The sequence below is a fragment of the Notamacropus eugenii genome, chromosome 3 (assembly GCF_028372415.1).
Source record: "Notamacropus eugenii isolate mMacEug1 chromosome 3, mMacEug1.pri_v2, whole genome shotgun sequence".
In the NCBI taxonomy this organism is placed as follows: Eukaryota; Metazoa; Chordata; class Mammalia; order Diprotodontia; family Macropodidae; genus Notamacropus; species Notamacropus eugenii.
Genome location: NC_092874.1, coordinates 433367306 through 433391550, shown reverse-complemented (window position 1 = coordinate 433391550; position 24245 = coordinate 433367306). Strand labels below are relative to the sequence as shown.

The following is a 24245-nucleotide window of genomic DNA, read 5'->3' as shown; positions in this document are numbered from 1 at the left end:
AGAGGTCTCCAAGGAAGGAGGATTTTTTTTTTTTTAATAATAATCACTCGCATTTACAAAGTACCTCAAAGCCTGTAAAGTGCTGTGAAAATACATGATTTTATTTGACTCAGTGCCTAAGGTTCTTCCCATATTGGTTACATTCATCAAAGCAATATAATGTGTTGCCACTTTATGAAGCGTATGCTGGTCAAGATTAGAGAGAGAACCACAGTGTTAAGATTTACAAGGGGAAAGGAGAGATACAAAATTGCATGGAAAATAACTTTGTCATCATTTCTGTCGGCCTAATTCAAGGTTCTCCATCCTATCACAAACTAAATCTCTGTTGTGGCCTCCAAGACTTAAAGAAAAGTTTGTTTTCTGCTACCTCCCCTTCCCCTTAACAGAGTGTGGATCTAAAGGGGAGAAGTAAGAGCGCACTCGGGTTGCTGAACAAGCTGCCCACAGGCCACGGCCCCCACAACTGACATCATCCTGCTGGCAAGGCAGGACCCTGAGAAAACCACTGAACTCTCCCACCTCCCCATCCATCTCCGATCTCCCCAATTCATTACTGTACAGACCAGTGTCTGTGCAAGAGCACAAACACCACCAGCCAGCGCAGATTCATTTTCTTTCAAATAATACTTCTCTTTGTCTCAGAGAGCAGCAGCTGGGGATAAGCCTCTTTCAAATAGTTCAGCTTGTAGCTATTCATCTCATTTAACTTTGGGGAAAAAATAGGGCTGTTGGGCAACATGATGAAATACATAGAAGGCAAACAGAGATAACCATGTGACGTAGTGTCTGCCTGGACACAGTACGAGTCGGACAGTTCTACATAACTCAGAAACAGAGGCCCAGCCCCAGCCTTCCTCTAGCCAGCCAGGAGAGAGAGGGAGAGAGGGAGAGAGAGAGAGAGAGGGAGAGAGAGAGAGAGAGAGAGAGAGAGAGAGAGAGAGAGAGAGAGAGAGAGAGAGAGAGAGAGGGAGAGAGAGAGAGAGAGAGAGAGAGAGGGAGAGAGAGAGAGAGAGAGAGAGAGAGAGAGAGAGAGAGAGAGAGAGAGAGAGAGGGAGAGAGAGAGAGAGAGAGGGAGAGAGAGAGAGAGAGAGGGAGAGAGAGAGAGAGAGAGAGAGAGAGAGAGAGAGAGAGAGAGATTGATTATGCTCACAATGAGTCTGATCTACCAGTAACTGGATTAAACCAGCCCTGCAAGTCATTTACATCAGAAACTAACGCTGGTGAGGGCTGGCGATGACATCAGAAACATTCTGAAGTCCCCTTTGATGATTCCGGATTTCTATTTATCTTGTATCTTAACTCAGAGGACTTTGTTTGTAATTCTGTACTATTCACACTAATCTGTGGATATGTCTCATCTCCTCTACAAAACTGGAATGCCTTGAAGGCTACTGCCCAGGGACTAACAGGGCATTAAACATCAATTAAGAAATATTTATTAAATATTGGATGATGGTAATAAAATCTGCTATGAGAGTAACCTGCCTTATTGATTATTAATGATATCCAGATTTATAAAGGTTGAAGGCTTGTGGAGCACTTTACATACATTTGCTATGGAATGAGATCTTAACAGCATTGGATCTTCACAGCAACTCTGTGAGAGAGCTCCTATTACCTCTCAGCTAAAGTTGAAACAGGTTAAATGACTTGGCCCAGGTCCGAGGTGGGATTCAAACTCAGGTCTTCCTAACTCCAGGTCCCACACTCTATCCAGTAGGCCACCTAGCCGACTCATAATTATTATACATCTGTAAACTATCGATAAACTCAACATGAGATTTTTTTCCTATATTCTAGATTTTTAGGAAAAAGAAAAAAATGACCAAGAAAAATATTGATATTAGGGTTTCATTTGAAAAATCTACTCTAAGAGTATGTGCTGACAGTGGTATCAAGTCAGACCCATGTCTACTCCAATTCATAAAGAAACGGTGGCCACAGAATCACACAAAAGGATCCTTGCAGGATGCATATTGATCTATTTTTAAAACAAAATGTTATCTGTGTTTTATTTTTATTTTGTTAAAGTTTTCCCAATTACATCTCAATGTGGCCTGACTGTCCCTCAGGAGTGTCATGGGCTGCACATGGCTCAAGTCTCACACTTGACATCTCTGCACTATGTCCACATTTGCAAGAGACGGTAAGCTCTGAGAAAATATCTTACCAAGGAGCATCACTTTCTATCACAATGGTGGGGTTGGCTTAAAATGTGTTAACAATATATTGTATTACATTATTGTAAATGCATTACACATGTAATTGTATTACATATAGTATACTACAAATAATGCTGCTCGGAGGAAACGGGAAGTGAGGGGTAGGTAGAAGATGTACTGTTCAATTAAGACTAAAATTGATCATGACGACTCAAGGCATTGGGGAATTATAAAATCACTGTGGAAAGAGCTGATCATATTCAGTACATTGTACCACAACAGGAATGCAAGCACATTAGAAAAAAAAAGTTTTTTGTAAAGTTGAAAGAAAAAAGACTTTCTGATTAATCCTCAGCTAAATTGAAATTTTATTAAGCAGAATAATACAGTTCCTAAGCATTAGAGTTTGCCTGTTCCTTGAATATGGATAGCATCTTTGACTGTGAAAAATGCTTTCAAATATCATGTCATCTTATAACAATCTTATAAGTACTAAGGCAGGATAACTTCCCTTTACAGATGAAGAAATTGAGGTACTGAAAAATTATGACTCTCTAAAATTCATGTAACTAGGTATTGACAATGTTAGCTGACAACAGTCTCCTAACATCCATGTCCTTAAAATGGGCAAGCAGCAAAAGGAGGAGTTTTTTCTAATCATAATCTCTAGCATTTACATAGTATTCAAGTAAAGTGCTTTTAAAATGCATATTTAACCCTCAATAACTCTATTACTATCATGCCCATTTTACAAATGAGAAAACTGAGGCTGACAGAGGCTAAATGACTTGATAAAAGTCACACAGCTACTAAGTATTGGAAGCAGGATTGAAATGCAGGTTTTCCTGTCTCCCAGTGACAGCTCTGACCATTATGCCACCTCTGTTGGACTATAATTGTTTAGGAAACCACACTTTGCTAAGGATTTATTGGGGCTTCCTTGTACTTCCTCACCTAGGACTCTAACCCCAAGGTCCCCAAGTAGATCCACCTAGTACATAACAACCACCCTGCATACATTGTGACACAGTAGAAAGAATAAGGGATTTATGAATTGAAAGATCTGGATGTGAGTCCCAGCTTTATCACTTACAATCTCCAGGATCTTGGGGAAAATATTTGACCATTTCTTTAAAACAGGGAAAATGATATTTTCACTTTGTGCTTTACAAGGTTATTGGAAGAATCAAATGAGATAACATAGGAAACACTTTGTAACCATCAAGGGCTACTTTGGGGGGAGGGAGCCCTAGACCCATGATTTCATCATTATGGGATCCTGGTGTGGAAACTCCCTCCACTAATATGGATCAGTAGCTTCTTGGTCTAGTCTTAGAAGGTAGTCTAGGCATTGACTATGGTCACAGGAATGGCACGTCAGAAGTAGGACTTAGTCCCATAGCATCTGGGTTGGAATTGGAAGGAATCTTGGAGGAAATCTAGCCTAACCCCCTCGTTTTACAGTTGAGAATACTGAGGACCAGAAAAGTGAAATGACTTCCTCAAGATCACACAGGCAAGACAGCCAGATTGGAATCCTGGTCCTCCAACTCCAAAGCCGGGGCTTTTTCCATCGCCCAAGGTCTATCCAAATGCTGAAGCTGGCCATTCTCTATCCACCACACCTCCTCCATAAATATAAGCTCTTATTAAAACAACTAGTGACAAGAGGGACATCGTCATTCCATAGAAACCGGACTGGAATGGGGGTCTTGCAGTTTGAAAAACAGAGACAAGGAAGGTAATGTGGACCTGATGTCATGAGCACCTAATATATTAAATTCAGCTGCTGAAAAGCTTCCCTTTGAGACTGAAATCCAAAGCCTTCATTACCAGGTGGTAAATAAGGCTTTCCCCCAGGGAACCAACATGACAGGAGGGGAAAATTAGTACTTCCTCCATGAAAAGGCACACTCCTTCTCCCCCCCATCTCATAAGTACTGCATTGGCCCTTGCAATCCTCCCTTTCTGAGTCCCTACAATGTAGACCCTCCCAAACATACCCAGAGTTGGCTCTCTCCCAGCTAAGACCCCTCCCCACCAACTTAACTTCAGATGGAAAGAGGTTTAGCCCATACCCACCCCAGAGCACAATATGGGACACCCCTCCCCACCCCCTACCATGGATTTTTGGGAGCACAGCGGCAAAAGTCAAACAGGACAGGCAAGCATGCATGGGTTAAGTCATTATTGGAGGGAATACCTACATTGATAAGATCACAGATCTTGCTGAAGTATTGCTGGGACACAGGAAAGTCTCTCTACTTTTGACTAACCGTATAGGGAAAACAGTTTGAATGAGTGAAAGCTGTGCTATAGTACAGGGTATCCCAAAAGTCTTAGTGCAGTTGTAAGCCATTAAAACTTACAACTGCACTAAAACTTTTGGGATACTGTCTATTTCATTAGGCATTGTCTTTGAATACTTTTCGGTCTAGACTAACAGTATGTCTCCAAGTACAACTTCAGTCAAAACACTGTAATTAGCAAATCCTAAGATGCTTAAAATCAATAATTTTCTTAAGTACCTTTAAAGTGGCCCCTATGATATCTACATTGTTGATTTGTTTAGCAAACTTTATAGATCATACAAAGGAAAACTAAAGCCTATGTAGAATCACTAAAAAGTCAAGCTTCATAATCTCAGAATTCCTGTTTTGCCCCCCAAAAAACAAGTAGCCTGACCATGATGCCAGCACTAGCCTGGAAGTCCACGGGTTTAGGTTTGACTTCTGCCTGTGAACATGAGGGCATCTGATTCACTGCTTGTCCTACTTCCTACCTTCCCTGAACCACAGGTGCAGCCGGCCCTCATCTTCTTACGAACTTCTGGGAATTTTTGCCCAGCCACAACTCTGAATTTGGAGTTGGTCCTGGCTTTGGCAGGAGCATACAAAGCCAGTCCCTGCTCTCAAGGAGCTTACTTACAGTCTAAAGCAGGAGACAATATACAAACACCTTTGGAAACCGTGATACAAAGCTCATAATGTCAATAATCTTGGCCACCAAGTACAACTGAGTAAGGAAAATGCTTCAACCGAAATTTACCCATCATTTATTCATCCCATCCATGTTGCCAGCAATGTAATCATTACCGTGGTATTATAGACACAGTTCCTGACTTCACTAGAACATGCAAGTTAAATCTTAGGTGGACTATCATAGGAATAAAATCGTTAGCAAACAATTACTGGTCAGATTTGTGAGGTTTTTCCTTCAGGGAAAAACAATTACACAATAATTGATCATATTTGACGTTCTTAAAGCTCCTTAAGATGTTTGCAGGATGCCAAGTATTGTAACAATATATTCATTTCCCAAGAATACCAAATGCTTTTCAGTGCTGCCTATTTGCTCGTGTCTCTGTAGACTTTTCCACAATTACTCTTGGGAGCAGGCAGTAGAAATATTATTATCCCCATTTTACAGATAAGGAAACTGAGGCATGCGTGATTTTTAAATTTCACAAAATTAGCAACTTGTTAGAGCTAGAATTTGGTCCTTCTACTATGCCACCAAAACCAAAATATAGGCTTAATAAAGCTAAATAAAGCTCCACCAAGGAGAAGACATCCTTCAAACATGGCCCCTGTGCTGTCAATTAAAGAAACAGATGACAGACCATTTGGTGACCAAACTCATCTCCCTCATCTGAAACATAATGCTTACATGTCTGCCCCAGAGGTAGGAGCATGAGGGAGGGGCACAGGCGACCTGTAGAGTCAGAAAAAACAAACAAACACTAGCTTTGAGGCCCAGTTCTGACACCTGGCAGTTGTATGATTTTGGACAAGTCACTACATTTCCCTAGGTCTCAGGTTCCTCACCTGTAAAATGACTGATATTTGCCTACCATGTGTATTCACAAGTTTATTAGGAGAAAAGCATTGTACAATGTGTCATATATATTGGGAGCTGTTACTGTTAGGCAAATGACCTAACTGTGATATATTCTATCATACACCATCTTTAAATTACCAACAACAGAAGCCCCTTAGTGGAGGGAGGACCCAAGCACAGGATACCCAAGACCCAAGGACATCTGGGATGTACTTAACAGCCTTGTCTTTCTAAAGCATATATGCTGAGTGTCCATTTGCAAAAGGCAAATCCCTTGGCATCTCACTCAAAAATCTACTGCATCTATTTGCAGAATCCCACTCTCCCTCCTTGTAGTAAAAGTTTTACTGTTAATGGGGAAGAGGGGAATTATTAAAGCCAGTTGCTCCCACAGAGCAGGGAAATCAGGGACCAAGTCGGAGCGTAATTTCTTCCCTGGTGGGACTTGTAAAAGCTTAGGAAGGTTGACAAAAAAAACTATTCATACCTCCTCTCTGGCTCTTATATAGCAGATTATAAACTCCATGAGAAGAGAAACAGAGTCTGGTTTTTCTTTCTGTCTCTCTCAGTTCCCAGCACATTTATTTGTACACAGTAGGGACTCAATAAAATATCTGAATGAAATGAATGAATGAATGAAAGAAAACCTGAGATGCTTTTATTAGCATAACCATAGTGGCTCACAAGGGAAAAAACTAACTAGAAAGGGAAAGGGGCATACTTATGCCTTCAAAATTTAGACAAGGAAAAGGGGAAGGGGAGGAAGTAGATCTGTTTAAATCATTTGAAATACAACTATAACAAGATTGACTTGGGATATAACTTTGTAAAAAGTAGCTGTGCCGCATGAGAGACAGCCTGGTATAGGGTTGGGAGAGAATCAGTTTTTAGAACTATTCTAGCCTATCAGAAGACGCAGTATGACATGATGGGCAATGCACCCACCTCAAAACCAGGAAGGCTGAGTTCAAATTCTCTCTCTTTTATATACTGGCCATGTGACCCTGGGCACATTACAGAATCCCTCTCAGGCCCACAGTACCAGCCTCAGCTGGGAGCACCCTTTGGTCTCTGTCCCTATCTGAATTGTACTCTGTATTTGTTACTCTTACACCTCTTCATTTTAAGGGTGATATCACTTAGGCAAACTGGGACTCCATTTCCTTGATTGTTAAATGAAGACCCTAATATCAACCATGACTACCCATCAGGGCTCAAATAATACATATAAATGCCCTCTGAAAAATATAAAGCTCTATACTCTGTTTATACATGGCATGGTGTCTCCTCCATTCAATTATGAACTCCTTAAAGGCAGGAACCTTTGTATGATCAGTGATTAACAAAATACCTGGTACACAGGAGACACTTAATAAATGCTTGTTAATCCATGCAAAGTGTTACAGTTTTATCAACTGAACTCTAAGCCTTGTCCCTCTCCTTAAATTGTGTGACCTTAGACAAGTCATTTTATGTCTCTAGGAATGGCTTTTCAGAATGGTAAAAGAAAGAATGGACACCACGATTCCTTGAATCTCTTTCAGTGCTCATATCCCACGATGGAAACTCACATTGGCCAAAGCCAACATCATAATTCAGAGCCCTTCAGTTTAATGTCTGTGCATCGCTCATCAGTCCCAGGTTGCCATATTTATTGAGACAACATGTGTATACGTGTGCAATTCAGTTCAATAAACGTTGAATGGCTTAGTACGTGCAAGGCATTACGCATATTTACACATGTTCACATTTAAATTAAGCCAATCAGTGGGAGCAATGTACTGGGATTCCATCTCCCAGCCACTAACAGCCACTCATTCAGTAAATATGTAGTAGGTGCCTTCTATGCTTGATTCAGGCACTTGGGGGAGGGACGGAATAGATACAATGCTTAGATACAAGGACCCATCCACAGGGAGTTTACAGTCTAATAGGAAGAGATGACACAGATGAAAAGGCAGCATGGGGTAATGGAAAGAGAATTAAATTTGGAGTCAGAGGGCTTTCAGACCTTGGGAAAGTCCTAAGAGTCTCCTTATCTCTAAAATAAGACAGCTCAACTCAATTTTCAAAGTCTCCTCTTTATATAAATTCTATGAAATTAAATGTATGACAAATGCACAAGAGACATGTGAGAACAGATACTATGCGAAGTCAGAGAAAGTCATTACTGATTTGAGTATCAGAGAAACTCATGGTGGTATCTGAGGTGAGCTTTGAAGAATTACCACAGAGTGGATATTAACAACTGATATTGATATGTCACTTTAAGGTTTACAAAGAGTTTTCTCCACATTATCTCATATGCTAACTGTAACAAATCTGTGAGATTAATAGTGAAAGTACGTCATCTCCATTTTACAGATGCAGAAAATGATGCCCAAGAAAGGCTGAGTGATGAGATCAAAGTCACTAATAAGGGATAGAGCCAGGACTCCAACCCAAATCTTCTGACTCATCTCCAAGTTCAAGCCCTTTTCCATTATATAGGAGAATCAGGGAAGAAAGTTGGGGTGAGATGGGTACATTCAGGCACAGAAAAGTGTATAAGCGAGAGAGTATGGAAGATGGTGAATAATCCAGACTGAATTACTTGTATATCCACAAAATGGATCATGTCATTCTCCTGCTTAAGAATTTATTGTTTCAGGGACAGTTGGGTGGCATAGTGGATAGAGCATTGGCCCTAGAGTCAGGAGAACCAGAGTTCAAATCCAATCTCAGACACTTATTAGCTATGTGACCCTGGGCAAGTCACTTAACCCCAATTGCCTCAAAAAACAATAAAAGAGAGAAACTTAATAAAGATAAACCTTAGTATTGAAAGCCCTCCATTCATTGTTCCTCACATCTACCTTTATAGACTTAACTCTCATTATTACATGCATGTAGCCTAGTCCAGATATATATACTACCATTCCCCAACGAAGTCTTGAAATTCTCCAGCTGGTATGAGTCTCCTTCCTGTGAGTGGGCTCCAAGCATTTTATTTGTACCTCAAATATTTTCACACTTTTTGTATTATAGTTATTTGCGTACATGTCTCTCCCTTAATAGACCATAAATTCCTTGAGGGTAGGAGCTATGTTTTATACATGACTGTAACACACACTTAACGGATGCTTTTTACGTTTGGTGAAATGAACTCAAGGAATCCTAGCCCCTCTGTTCCAGCAAAGCTAAGGTAATCTATTTACCATAGCACACTATGCCGCCCCACCCCCTACCTCTAAGCTTATAGTCCTCCATAATCCCCACCCCAACCTGGCTCCAACTGTGCCCATGTCTCAGGTTCCTCATTTGTAAAATGAGGTTAGACTGGATAAACTTAAAGAGACCTTCTTGCTCCAAATGCTAAGACCCATTCTTTCCATTTAGAATATCCATAAACTGTGACTAGAAGGGAATATTATTTCAGAGTAAGAAATGACAAAAGAGCAAATAATGATTAATGTGATTATAATTATAACAGCTAACATTGATACAGTGCCTATTATGTGGAGGCACTGTGCTAAGAGCTTTCCAAATATTATCTGCTGATCCTTACTACAACCCTGGAAGTTAGGGGCCGCTGTTACTACTCCCATTTTACAAATGAGGAAAGTGAGGTAAACAAAGACTAAGTAATTTGCTCACGGTCACACACTTCGTAAATATTTGAGGTTGAATTTGAACTTACCTCTTCCTGATTCCAGGCCCAGCACTCTAACCATTGGGCCACCTATGGATTCAGAGAAACTTGGGCAAACGATTATGAATTAAGACAGAATGAAGGAAGGAGCACCAGAACAATTTATTTATTTGTATAATGCCCAAGTCATAAAGAAAAACAACCAGAAAGACCTAAGGACCCTGAGCGATGAGATGATAAACCACAACTACAGAGGACCAGTGATGAAATATGTCACCCACCTGCTGCCTAGAGGTGGAGAATGAGATAGATGTTTGTGGATTTGTCTGATGTGTGTGTGTGTGTGTGTGAGTCTGTGTGTGTATGTGTGTATGTATGTGTATGTGTGTGTATGTCTGTGTGTGTAAATGTGTGTGTGTGTGTGTGCATGTGTGTGTCAGGGGGAGGTTACTTGATTATACTTATGTTACAAAGGAAAGGTTTGTTTGTTTTTAACACAGGGTCAGAGAAGTCTGGAAAAGGGAAAGAAAGAAAAGCCCACAATTCAAAGTTTGTTTTTTTAATGCAAAGAGAACAGGACCATGTCTTAAGGGAAACAGATACAGGTAAGCATGAAAATGGTATGTTGAATTTATTATCTACTTTTTTAAAAGTATGTAAAAAAAAGTTTATACTATCTTATACTCTTTTTCTGTTTTCCCCTGTATGTAGAAATACTCATGTTCATTGATCTTCATCATCAGAATAATAAGAAATTTAAAATTTCTAAATAGAATATCCATACTCTTTTCACTTCTTTCTCTGTCAATATCTAGGCAACAACACATTCATAACTCATGTTTTGAGATGCAACTTTCTTTTCAATTACTGCTCATTTACTCAATATTGTCTCTGCCGACTTACTTAATTTCATCAAGCTTGTCCTACAGGAAGTATCCCAGAGTAGTGAAGAACATTCTAATATCTGGCCCTAACTCATAAAAATATACCTAATTAGAATTTTATATGGAGTCAAGAGAATTCCAGGAGAGGAGGGATTTTGGAGATGATCATCTAGCCCTGGGATGATAAGCCCAAAGGTTAGGCCAGCAACACAGGCAGACCCAGGGATCTTTCCATTACACTAAAATGCTTCTCATGCTCCCACTTTGTGGTCACCACTTTCCTTCTCAAACATAATGGACAACTATTATTCTAGATCCCAAGGAATAAAACAATATTCTATCTGAAAAATGCCATTCCACGCACAAGTTAACCTCAGGCTTACTATGGATGTTCCTCGCCACCTGTTTCAACTGCATAATCTCACTCATAATCCTGAATTCCCCAGCTCATATAGGAGAGCCAGGTGTTGAGGTAATGATCAAGTGTCAGTTTTCCCAAGCCAAACATCTTTTAAAAAATCATGCATGCGCTTCAGCTTATATTTGAATGATTTACCACGAATCACAATGACATCACAATGACATTGGCTTTGTTACAGTCAAAAAATGAACCTTCTAAATACTAAAATAGGATATCCAAAGTCAGAGATTCTCTCATACTGACAGAAGGAGAACTCCACAAAGTATCTGCGTGTGGCTTAAAGTACAGAGTAAATTCTGTATCAGTAATTTGTAAAATTTAAATCAGACATTTAAAATGCTTGTTACATGTTTTAAGATCCTATATGTAACATATGTTAAAGTAAAGGATATCATCAAGGAACAGGATTTACAACTCCAAGCCATCAATCATTTGTTCAATACTAAGAATGCATTGGGTGCTCAATATCGGATTGGGTGCCTGCCTTTCACGGGGCTTACAATCTGGAAGATAGTGTGGTACGGTGGAAAGAGCGCCAGTTCTAGTGTCAAAAGTTGCTATTCAATTGTTTTTCATATGCGCTTGAGCCTTTTTTTTTCTTTTGGCAAAGATACTGCAATAGATTCCCATTCCTTCTCCAGTTCATTTTACAGAAGAGGAAACTGAGGCAAACAGGGTGAAGTGACTTGCCCAGGGTCACACAGCTACTGTGTCTGAGGCTGGATTTTAATTCAGGAAGATAAGTCTTCCTGACTCCAAGCCGAGTGCTCTATCCACTGTGCCACCTAGCTGCCCCAACTGAACTACAATTCAGCAAATATTTTTTAAGTCCTACTATGTTACATGCAAGGCACTGGGTTTACAGGACAAAAATGAAACACTTCTTACCCTGGAGGAGCTTACATTCTCTTACATTCTACCGGAAGTGGGAAAGACAACGCCCAGCAGTGACTCAAATGGACAATGGAAGAGTACGGCCTTCCAGATGTTGACGACTTGCTGTTGCAGAGCAGTGATGGGAAGGAACTTGTGAGATGGCTAGTAAGACTTTCAGAGATTCGCCCTAAGCTTCAGATAAGATAGTCTCCCAGTTCTTTTACAGCTCTAAGTCTAGGATCCTAAGACTCCAATGGAAAGGTACAACTGGAACCTAAAGGATGACTGGAATTTAGAGGAGTGAAGAAGACACAATTCCAGGAAGGGGGATGGTAAGAGAACAGTCATGGAGGTGAAAATGAATGTGATGGAATTAGGGGTTGGAAAAAAAGGGGTGGAATATAGGAAGGCAATTAGACTAATAATCATTTTAATAATTCATTTATGTAGAACTTTAAAGGTTACACACTGTTTTCTTCACAAAAACCTTATAAGGGAGATATATCTGTCTAAGTATTATTCTCCTCCACACAGCTGCCAAAGTGATATTCCTAAAGCAAAGGTCTGGCCATGTCACTTCCCTGCTCAATAAACTCCAATGTTGCCTTTTACCTCTAGGATACAATATAATGTCTTTTCTAATCTCCCAGATGTAAATGCCTCTCCCTCAAATTACCTCTTATACATTTTGTATCTTATCTCCCCCAATAGAATGTAAGCTCCTCAGGGCAGAGACTGTTTCATCTTTTCTCTATATTCCTAGTACCTAGCATGGTGCCAGTCATGTTGAAAGCATTTAATAAATACTTATTGATTGACTGGTTGATTTATCTCCTTTTCAAATATTGGGAAACACATTTAGAAAAGTTAATTGATTTGCCCATGGTCATATTGCCAGTAAGTTGCCACTCAACTAAATCGGAGAGTTCCTGTTGATAAGCAGTAGGAATTATGTAGGTAAGATTGGATAGAGCCCATCCAAATAATAGCATCTTGAGAGAAGTGTGAGAGGTCAGACTTGACATGGTAAGTACTAAGGAGCCATTAGCAGGGGAGACACATGATGAAAGTGGTATTTCAGAGAAGCTTAGCCTCACACTATTATACTGGGTCAAATTGGAGGTGAAAGGGAATGAAATATCCAGGCAGAAATACAGGTATGAAGTAAAGACAGCCTCAATTTTAGGTCGGTAGCTATGGGAAGAAAGCAGGGACAAATCTAAGAGATGTTACCTTCATTCAAAGTAAAATGGATAGGATGGAAGTTGGTCACAAGAGCTACCAACACGAGTAACTAAGGAGTAAGAAACTCCTTTCCAGAGTGTATGGAGGGCAAGAATTTTTCAGTGAGGGGTTACTTTTTTTTTTCCACAGTCAAATAAGTAGTGTTGATGTTCAAAGTGAAGGCTAGTCTCTTTCCTTTGTAAGAAGGTGAAATAGCCCAGGGAATTTTGGGACAAGAAAATGTTACTTAAAAAAAATGCAAGGGCTTCAGGATCAAAGCAGAGGAAGGAAGGACTCTAAAAAGACAGAAGGGAATCCTGCAAGGGAACACTGAGAAGTAATAAGTGAGACTCTTTACATGGGGGCTGGCGGTGGGAGATGGATCTTCTGAGAAGGAAATAGCAGTCTGTACTCCAAGGAATAATGGAAGATGTGAACTGACAGACATTTAAGGATTATCCAGGAAGGGTCTGAGTAAGGGAATGAAGTATAGTGGGCTCCCTACTGTATGGCAGCAAGACAGCTACCTGCTGATTTGATATTAGCAATAAAAATGTCAGTTGTATGTATCCAGGATATACCTGAAATGTGATGCAGAAGCTCCCAAGATTCATGAAACCTGCTGACCAGTACTCACTTCTGGTGATTCCCATGGGGACAAAGATACCACCACATAGAACTGAGAAAGAAGCTGGACAGTACTTGTCAAGTATAGATTATAGGAAAATAGACTGGGAGTTGGACGGGACCCTAGAGGTCTGTCATCTACTCTAACCATCTCATTAGAGATGAAGGAACTGAGGCCCTGAGAGGGTAAATAACTTACCCAAAGTCACAGGCAGTATAGCGGAGTCAGCATTCTCATCCCTTTCTTCTGAGTCAAAATCCAATAGATTGGTGTAGGCACTCTCTACAATCCTGACCAATTCTAATATTCTGCAATACTGTGAACTGATACAGCATTTAACATATTTGTGTAACCTTTTCTGTAATACTTTATAAATGGATAATAGGTCAAATATTTTCTCTAGCTCATTTCTAATTCTCAGTACTTAGTACCAAATATGGCAGATTACGCCCTCCAAACTGGGGGGGGGGGGGGGGGGGTAAGCAGGCAGAATCTGGGGCCGCCACAATGCCCCAGCTCAGGAACTAAAGATGAGTAAACTGAAGACCATTACAGAGAATTATTACAGATCCAGGGATGCCCAAAAAAATCTAGCCTAGAAGAAAAGGGGAATGCCATAACAACTGGAAGAGACTCAAAGGAAAAAATAGATTTTCCCCAAGAACTTACATGTATACCTAGGAATAATAAAGCAGAAGATAAAAAGTGAAATAAATGCTCTAGAAAAAAGAAGAAATTGCTTAAAACAGGAAGTAGCAAACTTTACCCAGGTAAACAGAACCAAACAGAAATAGTAACCCCTGAAATAGCAAGAAATATTGGAACATAAAAATTAAAATACTTAAAAAACAGAAGAAAATGTAAGCAATGGACTGTCTAAAACATCTGTCCTGGAAAACTGGGTCAAGGAGAAAGAAAAATTCAGAATCGCTGGACTCCTAGAAGCCAAGATAAGAAAATAAAGCACTATATTTCAAGAAATTAGAAATGAAAACTTCCCAGATCTATTAGAAACAGGGCAGAGTGAAGACAGAAAGAAATTGCCAATGAACTCCTAAAAGAAAGAAAGGAGACAACTGAACCTTGTAAAGAGATTAATGCTGATTATTATGAAAACCTTGCCGTTTCAGTGTTTCTAGTTTCCAACCACAATGTGATTTCACATTTGGAAAGAGAAGTACTTTGGATGACAGGGTAAGAATTCCAAACAAGCATTCATCCAGAATCTCAGAATTAATTAGCAAAGAACTCACAGATCATCAAGTCTAACTCATAGCTGAACAAGAATCCCCACTACAACTTATCCAAGCAAATGGTTGAGCAAGCTTGACTTGAAGGTAGCGGATACCTGGAATGCACTGCCCTATGTGCACCTCTCCGGATTCTTACTTTCTGTCATATCTCAGTTCAGATGCCAGTTCACCCACAAAGCCTACCCTGAGCCAACTTCATTTTCTCTCCCTTCTCCAATTATCTTGTATTTATTTTTCTGGAACTCCAATTAGAATGTAAGTTGCTTGAGAGAAGGCTCCCTTTTCATTAGTATTATTTTATTCCCAGCATTTACCACCATTTCTAACACTACAGTCTTGCATTTCACAAATGTTGGTAAACTTGACTTGAATTTATGAGTAATATCTTGAATTTAAAATGGTTAATTATGGTCAATGACAACACAGTGGCAGCCTGGCTAGAAAGATACTAGATTTGAAGTCAGAAAACTTTCTCAGACACTCAGTTATCAAGTCAAGGCAACAAACATTTTAGTGCCTACTATGTGCCAGGCACTGTGCTAAGATCTGGGGAAACAAACAAACAAACAAAAAGGCAAGAGACAGTACCTGATCTCAAGGAGCTCAGAGTGTAATAGAGGAGACAACATACAAACAACTCTTTACAGGATAAAGTGAGACAATCAGCAGAGAAAAGGCGATGGCGTTAAGGGGGATCAGGAAAGAGTTCTTGCAGAAGGTGAGACTTCAGCTAAGACCCAAAGGAAGCCGGGAAGCTAGGAGGAGGGGATGAAGAGAGAGAGAGAAAGAGAGAGTTCCTGGCCAGTGACAATGCCCCAGGTGGGCAAGATGTCACATCACCTACTAAACAGAAGAACCAGAGACAACTTACTTAAGCTCTCTGAGACTTTTACCCTTATCTATAAAATGAATAGTTGAGACTAGATCAGAGGTTCTGAACCATTTTTGTGTCATAGACCCCTTAGGCAGTCTGGTTAAACACATGAACCCTTTCTCCAAATAACGTTTTCAATGCCTTAAATAAAATACAAAGAATGACAAAGAGAACCAATGAAATGAAATATAGTTAACAATTTTTTTTAAACAACCAAGGTCATGGACCCCAGGTTAAGAACTTCTCAGATTAGATGGTTTATAGGGTTCTTTCCAATTCTCTTGATCTCCCTCCATTGATATTAGAAAATAAAAGTCCTATAATCATTCATTTCTGATAGAGCTAAGTATTAAAAAGCTATTTTCAAATGTTTAATAATTTTCTAAAAATGAAACTCATTTTCTTAGTTGTGATGATATTAAGTTTACCTTCAATAATAAGATTCTAGTTCTATAAGGGGAAAAAATGATTAATAATTTAAACATTCAATTTAAAACAGACCCACTCTGGATGAACAAACTACATAAAATGACACATTAGAACTTCCCTTCATCCCCACAAAACCCATACCACAAAAAAAAGTCAGGAGACAGGACCAACATCCCTTACATAGCTCTTCACTATATGCAGTATAACACTTCAAAGATATAATTTGACCCACAGAAATCCAAATCTGAATTTATATTGGCTCTATTATGCTAATTTCAAAATACAGATCATGGTCAGATAACCAAGGAGTAGAAATAACCATAGCACATAAAATCTTGCTGTGGTTCAATCATTTCAGTCAAGTGTGAGTCTTCCTAACTCAATCTGGTGTTTTCTTAGCAGAGATAGTGGGATGGTTTTACCACTTACTTCTCCAACTCATTTTCTTGATGAAGAAACTGAGACCAGCAGTGACAAGTGACTTACACAGGGTCACACAGCTGGTTAGTGTCTGAGGCCAGATTCAAACCCAAGAAGATGAGTCTTCCTGGCTCCAGGCCTAGTAATCTATCTACTGCACAACCTAGTTGCCACATAAAATATTACTGGGCACATAGTTGAAAATTCCATTTTGACCAGCAGTGCCTTTTTATACGATCTTTGTTGCCTAATTATTATTGTGCATAGGCTAATATTAAAATGAATTTCATTGCTTGAGTAAGGAAAATAATGATGGGTTGGAGCCCCAAAGAATGTTTGGTACATGAAATTCAAAGACTTGGGTTAGAATTCCAACTCTACTATCTGAGTAACCTTAGGCAAATCACTGCCCCACTCTTAGTAGCCCACTTTTCCTGGTGCTAGAAAAGGGGTATTGACTAGATAATCTCTAATGTCCCTTCCCATTCTAAATCCTCTAATTCAGGAAATGATAAATATGTAATTCAGAATTAGTAGTAATTAAGACCCAAAGAGCCTTATGAATCTATAAATGACAACTACTGATTAACAGTACTTGCAAATAAGGGAATGAATCTCCAAGTTGTTCTTAAAGGTTCATTTCACAATCATTCCTCCCAAATTTTCAATATTTATCAACTCTGATGGCCTTGCCATCCTTACCACCAACAGCCAACTAATTTCTATCCATTTACTAGTCTGAAGAGGCAGAAATATGCACTGAGGAAAAGACAGAAATTAGCATGTGGCAGGTAGACCATACCACTTTTTGACCATCACCTCCTCTTAGACCCCCATTGAGGCAACCCAGGAGCTGGGCCCAAGAACTCATCCTCTAACACCTGTCCTGCTTCCAGCCTAACTCCCACTGGGTCGCCCAAGGGAGCTACCTTTGTGGGGAAGAAACTAGGCCATGGCCCCTGCGGATGTTGAATGCCATCTTCCTATCCCTGTCTAGGAGCCATACCTGCTGAAGACTTGGAAAAGAAATTCTCATGACCAAAGTTCTTAGGACCATCAAATGGCTGAACTCCAGAAACCAAAGTAGTTAAATCAAAGAAATGACACTATAGAAGATGCAGTAGCATCTGCCTAGTCACTTCACCCCAAAGACCAGCTGGTCTTTCCATATGGCCAGTCCACTCTATATGATAGAATTGGAGGCTTAGGGTTAGGGCTGAGTCCAGGGAATGTGACCAATTTTCTATCTGCATCCTCAGCTCTAGCACAGTGCTTGGCCCTAGTCAGTGCTTCATATGAGATTTTTTTTTTTTATTCATTCAATCACTCAGACCTTAGAGAACATTTAGTTTAAACCCCTCATTTTTCAGGTGAGGCTCAGTCATTCAGTCAACAGCATTTATTAAATGCCTACTGTGTCCCAAGCACTGAACCTCAAGAAGTTATTGGACTGAGTTTGAACCAAAGTCTCCATTGGACTCCCATTCTTTACTGTTCCTTTTACTACGCCATGCTTAAAACATTAGATTTCCAGTCAAGGAGATGACTTAGGGAAGACGTTTGTTTCATATTCAGATAGCAAATGACTGTTAAATAATAAACCAAGAAGTCATAAAATGTAATCTGAAAATAAATATCCAATTACAATTCAAAGTTTATTGTGTTTCCAAAACTCAAAACACCTGCATCAACAGATTTGATATGGATGGGAACTTTCATAGTTATTCCCAAAGCTACAAGAACAACTTAAAACATTCCTGGGGAGCTGCCTTTGGTTGGTTGCACTTTTGGGGGTAGGGAGAGAGGTGCAGCTGGTGACATTTACATTACACAGTGTTCAGGTTTAAGCAAGGCCAGGAAGAGCTAATTTTTGCTTGGGTGTATTTGCTTAAGCTATAGAGGTTAAATAACCATTGCGCTCTTCAAAATTGGGACCCTTTCTGGACCTACTTCAGGTCTTTTCTCTACCACCAAGGTAAGTGATTTATTGTGAAACAAAAGAAAGAAGAAAACTGAGCTGATCAAAGGGCAATCTGTCATTAAGTGAAAATGATCAAAGATGAAAGGCTCCTCTCCCACTTCAAAGGCAAATCTGTGCAAGGGTAAGGTTACAATAGGAAAGAATTTCAAGATAGAAGCTTTGACTGTAACATAACAGATTGGACCCCCAGAGACAGTTACGCTTATGTTCAATATACCTTCATGCCATGGCATTTAATGGGAAAATGATAAATAGAAAATTCAGTAGCTTTTTTGGTTGGGGAGGCATTGAGGAGTTTGGAGGATGAGGGAGGTCCAACAGGAACATTCTGAGTAAAGTACAAATGGGCTATACTTTTCAAACTGAAGTCTAATTAGCAGATTGTTAACAAACCTTCAGGTCTAGACACATAAGAAGGGAGTTGCTTTGAAACATTTCCTAGAGCACAGTTATATTTTAAACCAGGGATTCTTTATATGGGATCTGTGGGCAGATTTTTGGAGGTCTATGAACTTGGAACTTAATTAGTTTCCATTTTCACTCCCTTCTAAATGAAATTTAGCACATCTTTCAATTATTTATAAATACAGTTCTGAGAAGGAGTTCACGGGCTTCACCAGACTGACCATCAAAGGGGAATGTTGACACATTGTGAGATTAGGAACATATCTAAAAGAAGCAGCTCTCTCATCCAGCTTGGGTTTATATAAATATGTCCTAACCCTAAATTTCAGTTTAGTAGGAGAAGGAAAATTGACAATATTTATGATTAGTTACTACGCTTTTACTTTATTATCTATTGCCTTGCAAGGTTGGAAGAAACCTAGGATGACTTCTTTCCCAATGGAAACCCTTTCGAGTCCTGGGAGGAAGATCCTGAAAGTTCCAGGTGACCAGTTGAGGTAATAGGGGTGGAGTAGAAAGGGTCATCTGGCATCCTCTAGAGGAAATGGAGTACAATATATTTCCTGACTCCACCCTGCACCACCAGTGACGCACACACACATTTAAAGGTCTTATCCTGGTGTATCAAAGACTTGCCCAGAGTTCATGAAAGAGCTCAGATCATCTGGATTCAGGATATGTCTCTGATTTCAATGGATTGTGTGGGTTTTTTATGTCTACCTAAAATAAGAGTTCTTAATCTGGGGGAGGGGGTAGGATTGTGTCCTTTAGCAATCGATAACTATTTCAATATAACCGGCTCCCTTTGTAGTTCTATGGATTTTACTTTATGCATTTAAAAACATGACTCAGAAAAGGATGGTATAGGCTTCAAACTGCCAAAGGGGTCCAGGAAATAAAAAAGGTTCCAGATCTCTAGCTTAAAGGTACTGAAATGGGCATAAAAACAAGTTATTAGATGATAATGCTCTATAAAATAACTTACTTTTGTTAGGAAAGAATCTTCTAAACAATAAAATTGATAAGCCAAGTACCATTCATAAAGACTATTCTAAACTAAAGTACACTTTGCATGTGTTTCTTTACAGGTATCTATCATTCCACTGTCCGCCTCATCTAAAGGACTTTGCTCCACAAAATCGGATCCAAATGCTTGCAGTAGCAACTGAAGGAAAGATTGCCTGGCAGACTAAAAAACAGCCATCATTCATGTACCTCCTCCTCTCTTGCTAAGCCAGGACTCTGTAACAAGGCCAGTGCCATCTCCTGTTATATAATCAGGGAAACCAAACTTTTAAATACTAAGTAATTTCACTCTGCAAGACCAATGTCCTAAAGTCCCAGAAGGGGAAAAAAAATTGTGCCTACGTGGAAATGCATGGAGTCTTTTGAAAGCCTTGTTTGAGTGGTTTTACAAAACACAAAAGTACAGCGCCATGGTACTACTTGAGACATGCTCGAGGGCCAAAGCTACAGGAGCTCTGGCGGGGCTATCTCCCTGAAAAACATGCTGACAGATTAAACTGCTTCTATGCTAGAATGATCCCAAATCGGTTCGGCTCTGACACAAGGTCAGTGGAAATTAGACTAATGAGGAAAGAAAGCAAAACTGAAATGTTTTAATTTGGGCTCTATTAGGCTCTATTAACTTCTAGCAAATTAAAATAGGTCAGTGGCTTCTAACTGCTGGTATGTACATCGCTCCCTATCCTCCAGGCTACTCCTCAACAGTTCACCTTTTAGACACCAGAGCTTCCTCCGAACATGCTTTCTAGAGACGGCAGTTTGCGGTTCCACAGTGTGTGAATGGCACATGGTCTTTCAAATGGAAGACAGCAGGTGTTGGGCTAATGTAATTGAGGAAGTTCACTCTGTTGAATGGCTACTGCAGCCTGAAAAAGCTTCTGTTTTTAATTCGATTTACTTCCCCAACATGCTCATGCCCTCTCCTGGCCCAACACAGTTCTGGTCAGACAGAGAAAAGCAAACTTAATTTCAGCATATTTTTAAGTGGGTAAAGTCTCAGCCTTTTTTGTCCTATGTAGATGGTTCATCTAAAATTCTTGCTTTGGGGTTAGCTGAAAGCACACATGAGAAGTATCCAGATGGAGAGAATGACATCACCTCATCACACATTATCCAAATCCTGGCTTCACTGTGAGCCCACATGGATTCAAGTGGCCTCTTTGAGAGATCTACTTGATCAGTTAGGAGACTGTTGTGAATTCATTGGGTTCCAGACCAATGGTTCAAACTCAAATTGCCTGTTTAAGTTTATATCACGAATCTATTTGTATTACCACAATCTCAATCTTTGTTTCTCCTCACAAAGACCTGTTAATCCAATTACACACTTAGTCGAACAAAACTGCATTAGATGAGTGTGTGTGTGTGTGTGTGTGTGTGTGTGAAGCGGCTGTCTATGAGCAGCACCAAGGAGGCTGTGTGTGGGTTTGGATTCCTGCTCTAACCTTTCAGGAGACAAGAAATAGAGTCTAGTAAGTAGAGGAGGTCAGGAGTTATATTTCCAAATGAAGTTAAGGCAGGTAAAATAACAAAAATTTGGTCTGCTTAGTTTTTGAAAATCTATAAACTTCACATAGATGATTTCCTAAAGAGTTGTTTATTATGTATATATATATATATATATGTCTTCATATATTTATATATCTATATCCCTCTCTATATCTATATTTATCTACACATAAAATCTGTGTCACATTTTAAATGCTCCAAGGGGATTCTGTTAGAAGCAGAGGTGAGGAAACATCTGGCCTGGCCCTTAGTTTAATTTCAGTAGTCAATGGGCACTATCTGTCAGTTATAGCCACAATTTTTTATTATTGTTATTAAAAATGAGATCTCATAATTAATAGCCATCAGTCAAAAAAACCAAGCCTATGTCAAGCACCTCCAAGGGGCCAGGAATCTTGGTAGCCCTGAGAATACAAAGGCAAATGCTCTCAAGGAGCTTACATCAGATGAAGGGGCACATACACATAAAAGTCTAGACCAGTCTTTCCAAAGTAAAAGCAATGATTTCAATGTAGGGAGACTCTAACAGCTGCAGGAGTGAGGGTGGAACAAGATTCAGGAAGGCCTCATGGAGGAGGAAGCACTTGAACTAGGCTTTGAACACAGCTAGAGATTCCAAGAAGTGGAGACTGAGGCAGAAGAGACTTCCAGGAGTTGGGGGAAAGTTTGTGTAAAGGCAGAGATGGGAGCTAGTAAGCTATGGAAGAAGAAGGAGGAAGGGGAGGAGAGAAGAAAAGTGAAGAAGGAAGTGGTCTGTGTAATAATTACTCATGAAAAGTTGGGTTGGAGCCAGGTTAGAAAGGGCTCTGAATGTCACCTAGAAGGTTTTGCATTTGACTCTAGGGGCAACAGGGAGACACTGGAGATTATTGAGCTAGTGAGTGACATGATCACACCCAAGCTGTAGAAACATGACTACGGTGGCTTCATGGAGCATGAATACATTTAGATAAGCAATTAAAAGAGAATGTAGTAAGTGCTACTATCATAATGAAAACCAAGATACCTGATGGATAAGGGAATGAGAAGTTCCAGTTTCTAGCCCTGGCTGTGTCACTGACTCAGTGTCACTTAACTCAGCCTTGGTTTTCCCATCTCAGAACAGGTTTATTACCTCAATTGGTCCAAGTGGACCAATGGACTCTTCAGAAGATATTACAGAAATAAAATTATGAGGTGTTATTGTCCTTTTCATTACCTCAAGTGCTGTTTACCTCAAACACAGAAAGGCAAACTAAATTAATAACTTGGGATTTCACCATATTTTTAAGTGGGTAAAGTCTCAGCCTTCATTGTCCTATGTAGAAGGTTCATCTAAAATTCTTGCTCTGGGGCTAGCAGCCCCAAACGATAAAGATAGATAAAGAGTAGATAATCAAACTGGTTACCAAAAGTTTTTTCTTTTGGCATAAATCCACTTTTATATATGACACATGTATGACACATGTATTCAATGAAAAGCAGTATGGTACAGTGGAAAGATCTACAGATTTGGAGTCACAGGATTTAGGTTCAAATTCCATCTCTGCCACTTAATATCGCATGACCTTAAGCAAGTCATAAATTTTTGGGGGCTTAGTTTCCTCATCTGTAAAATGAAAGGAGCTGGACCAGAATCCCTTCCAGGTTGAAATCTACAATCCTATAGTCATATTTTAAAATAATAACAAAACATTACAGATCTTTTCATTCATGGGGAATTCCAAAAGATTTTTTAAAATTGTAATTTTTAAAAGTATATTCCTCTTTTGTTAATCACATCAGCTCATGTTTCTGCAGCTCTTCCAGAGCCCTCATCCTGCTGGCTCTAGAAAGGGATGCAAAGAAAAGTTCACCCTTAAACTGCAGCCACCGGTTTCAACATGCTCAGCAGGAAAAATGTGTATGTCAGCATTCTCCCAGCTGGCTTCATGTGATTTAATTTAAGTCAACCACAGAGAGACTGTGATAGCTTTCTGAGATGCCGAGGCAGGCCAACGGAGGGTGGGGGTTAAACTGCATCTCCACATACCAGATGTCAAAAGAGAAAGAAAACTCCAAGCTCTTCACCAAGAGACAGCATTAGAAACCAACCCCCTTTCATTCTATGAATAGTTATACACCAGATCGAAGAAGTAGACTGTTCAAACATGGGAATCCATAAAGGACGCCCTCTACAAAAGTTCAAGAGTAAGTAGTACTCCACTTTGCTGTGTCCTAAATGGGATTTTGAATTTGGCTCTTTGTCAGAGTGCATTACAAAAGACTCAGCAAAAACAGCTATCATTGTTGAAGCCTGAGCATTCATACATGACATTCCATCTTCTTCCTAAATAGTTCTAGCAGGCCTAGTAAACTTGGTTGTCTGCATTTGGCAGTCTTACTTTCATCAAATGTCACAGAATAAAAATACATTATTAAAAACCATGCCCCCTTGTCCAGCACAGGGCTTACAAGCCAGTATGGGTTAAACTGCATCTGTGGCTCGATGTCAGGTTTGTGGAACAAGTTTCAGTGTCTGCCTTGAAGATGAGCCATCTGACAGAACTTGTGTCTGACAGGTACTAAAAATACGCCTCTCCATTACCATGGCATTATAAATTGTTGGCTATCACCTTTTTCTGGGAGGCTGCCAGCAAGGGAGATGACATGTTTTTCCTCTTCCAATTTCAAATTTGGAAAAATGGGGCAAGTTATCCA

The 24245-nt window shown here is 39.7% G+C and overlaps 1 protein-coding gene and 1 long non-coding RNA gene across 8 annotated transcripts in view; one reads left to right on the top strand and one right to left on the bottom strand.

The window, feature by feature from the left end:
• VGLL4 (vestigial like family member 4) overlaps positions 1-24245 on the bottom strand; it is a 182306-nt gene that overhangs the window by 50649 nt on the left and 107412 nt on the right. The window contains exon 1 of one of the 7 annotated variants that reach the window (XM_072598475.1): positions 10904-11203. The exons of 5 other annotated variants lie outside the window; for them this stretch is intronic. In XM_072598475.1, the coding sequence (XP_072454576.1) occupies positions 10904-10949 (46 nt within the window). In that variant the 5' untranslated portion in view covers positions 10950-11203. Of the gene's footprint in view, positions 1-10903; positions 11204-24245 lie in introns of those variants that run through there. One more of the 7 variants, XM_072598476.1, reaches the window with a different exon arrangement.
• LOC140497475 (uncharacterized) lies at positions 19655-20425 on the top strand. Its single transcript, XR_011964698.1, has 2 exons — positions 19655-19732; positions 20120-20425. It is a non-coding gene; the product is annotated as an uncharacterized lncRNA (long non-coding RNA).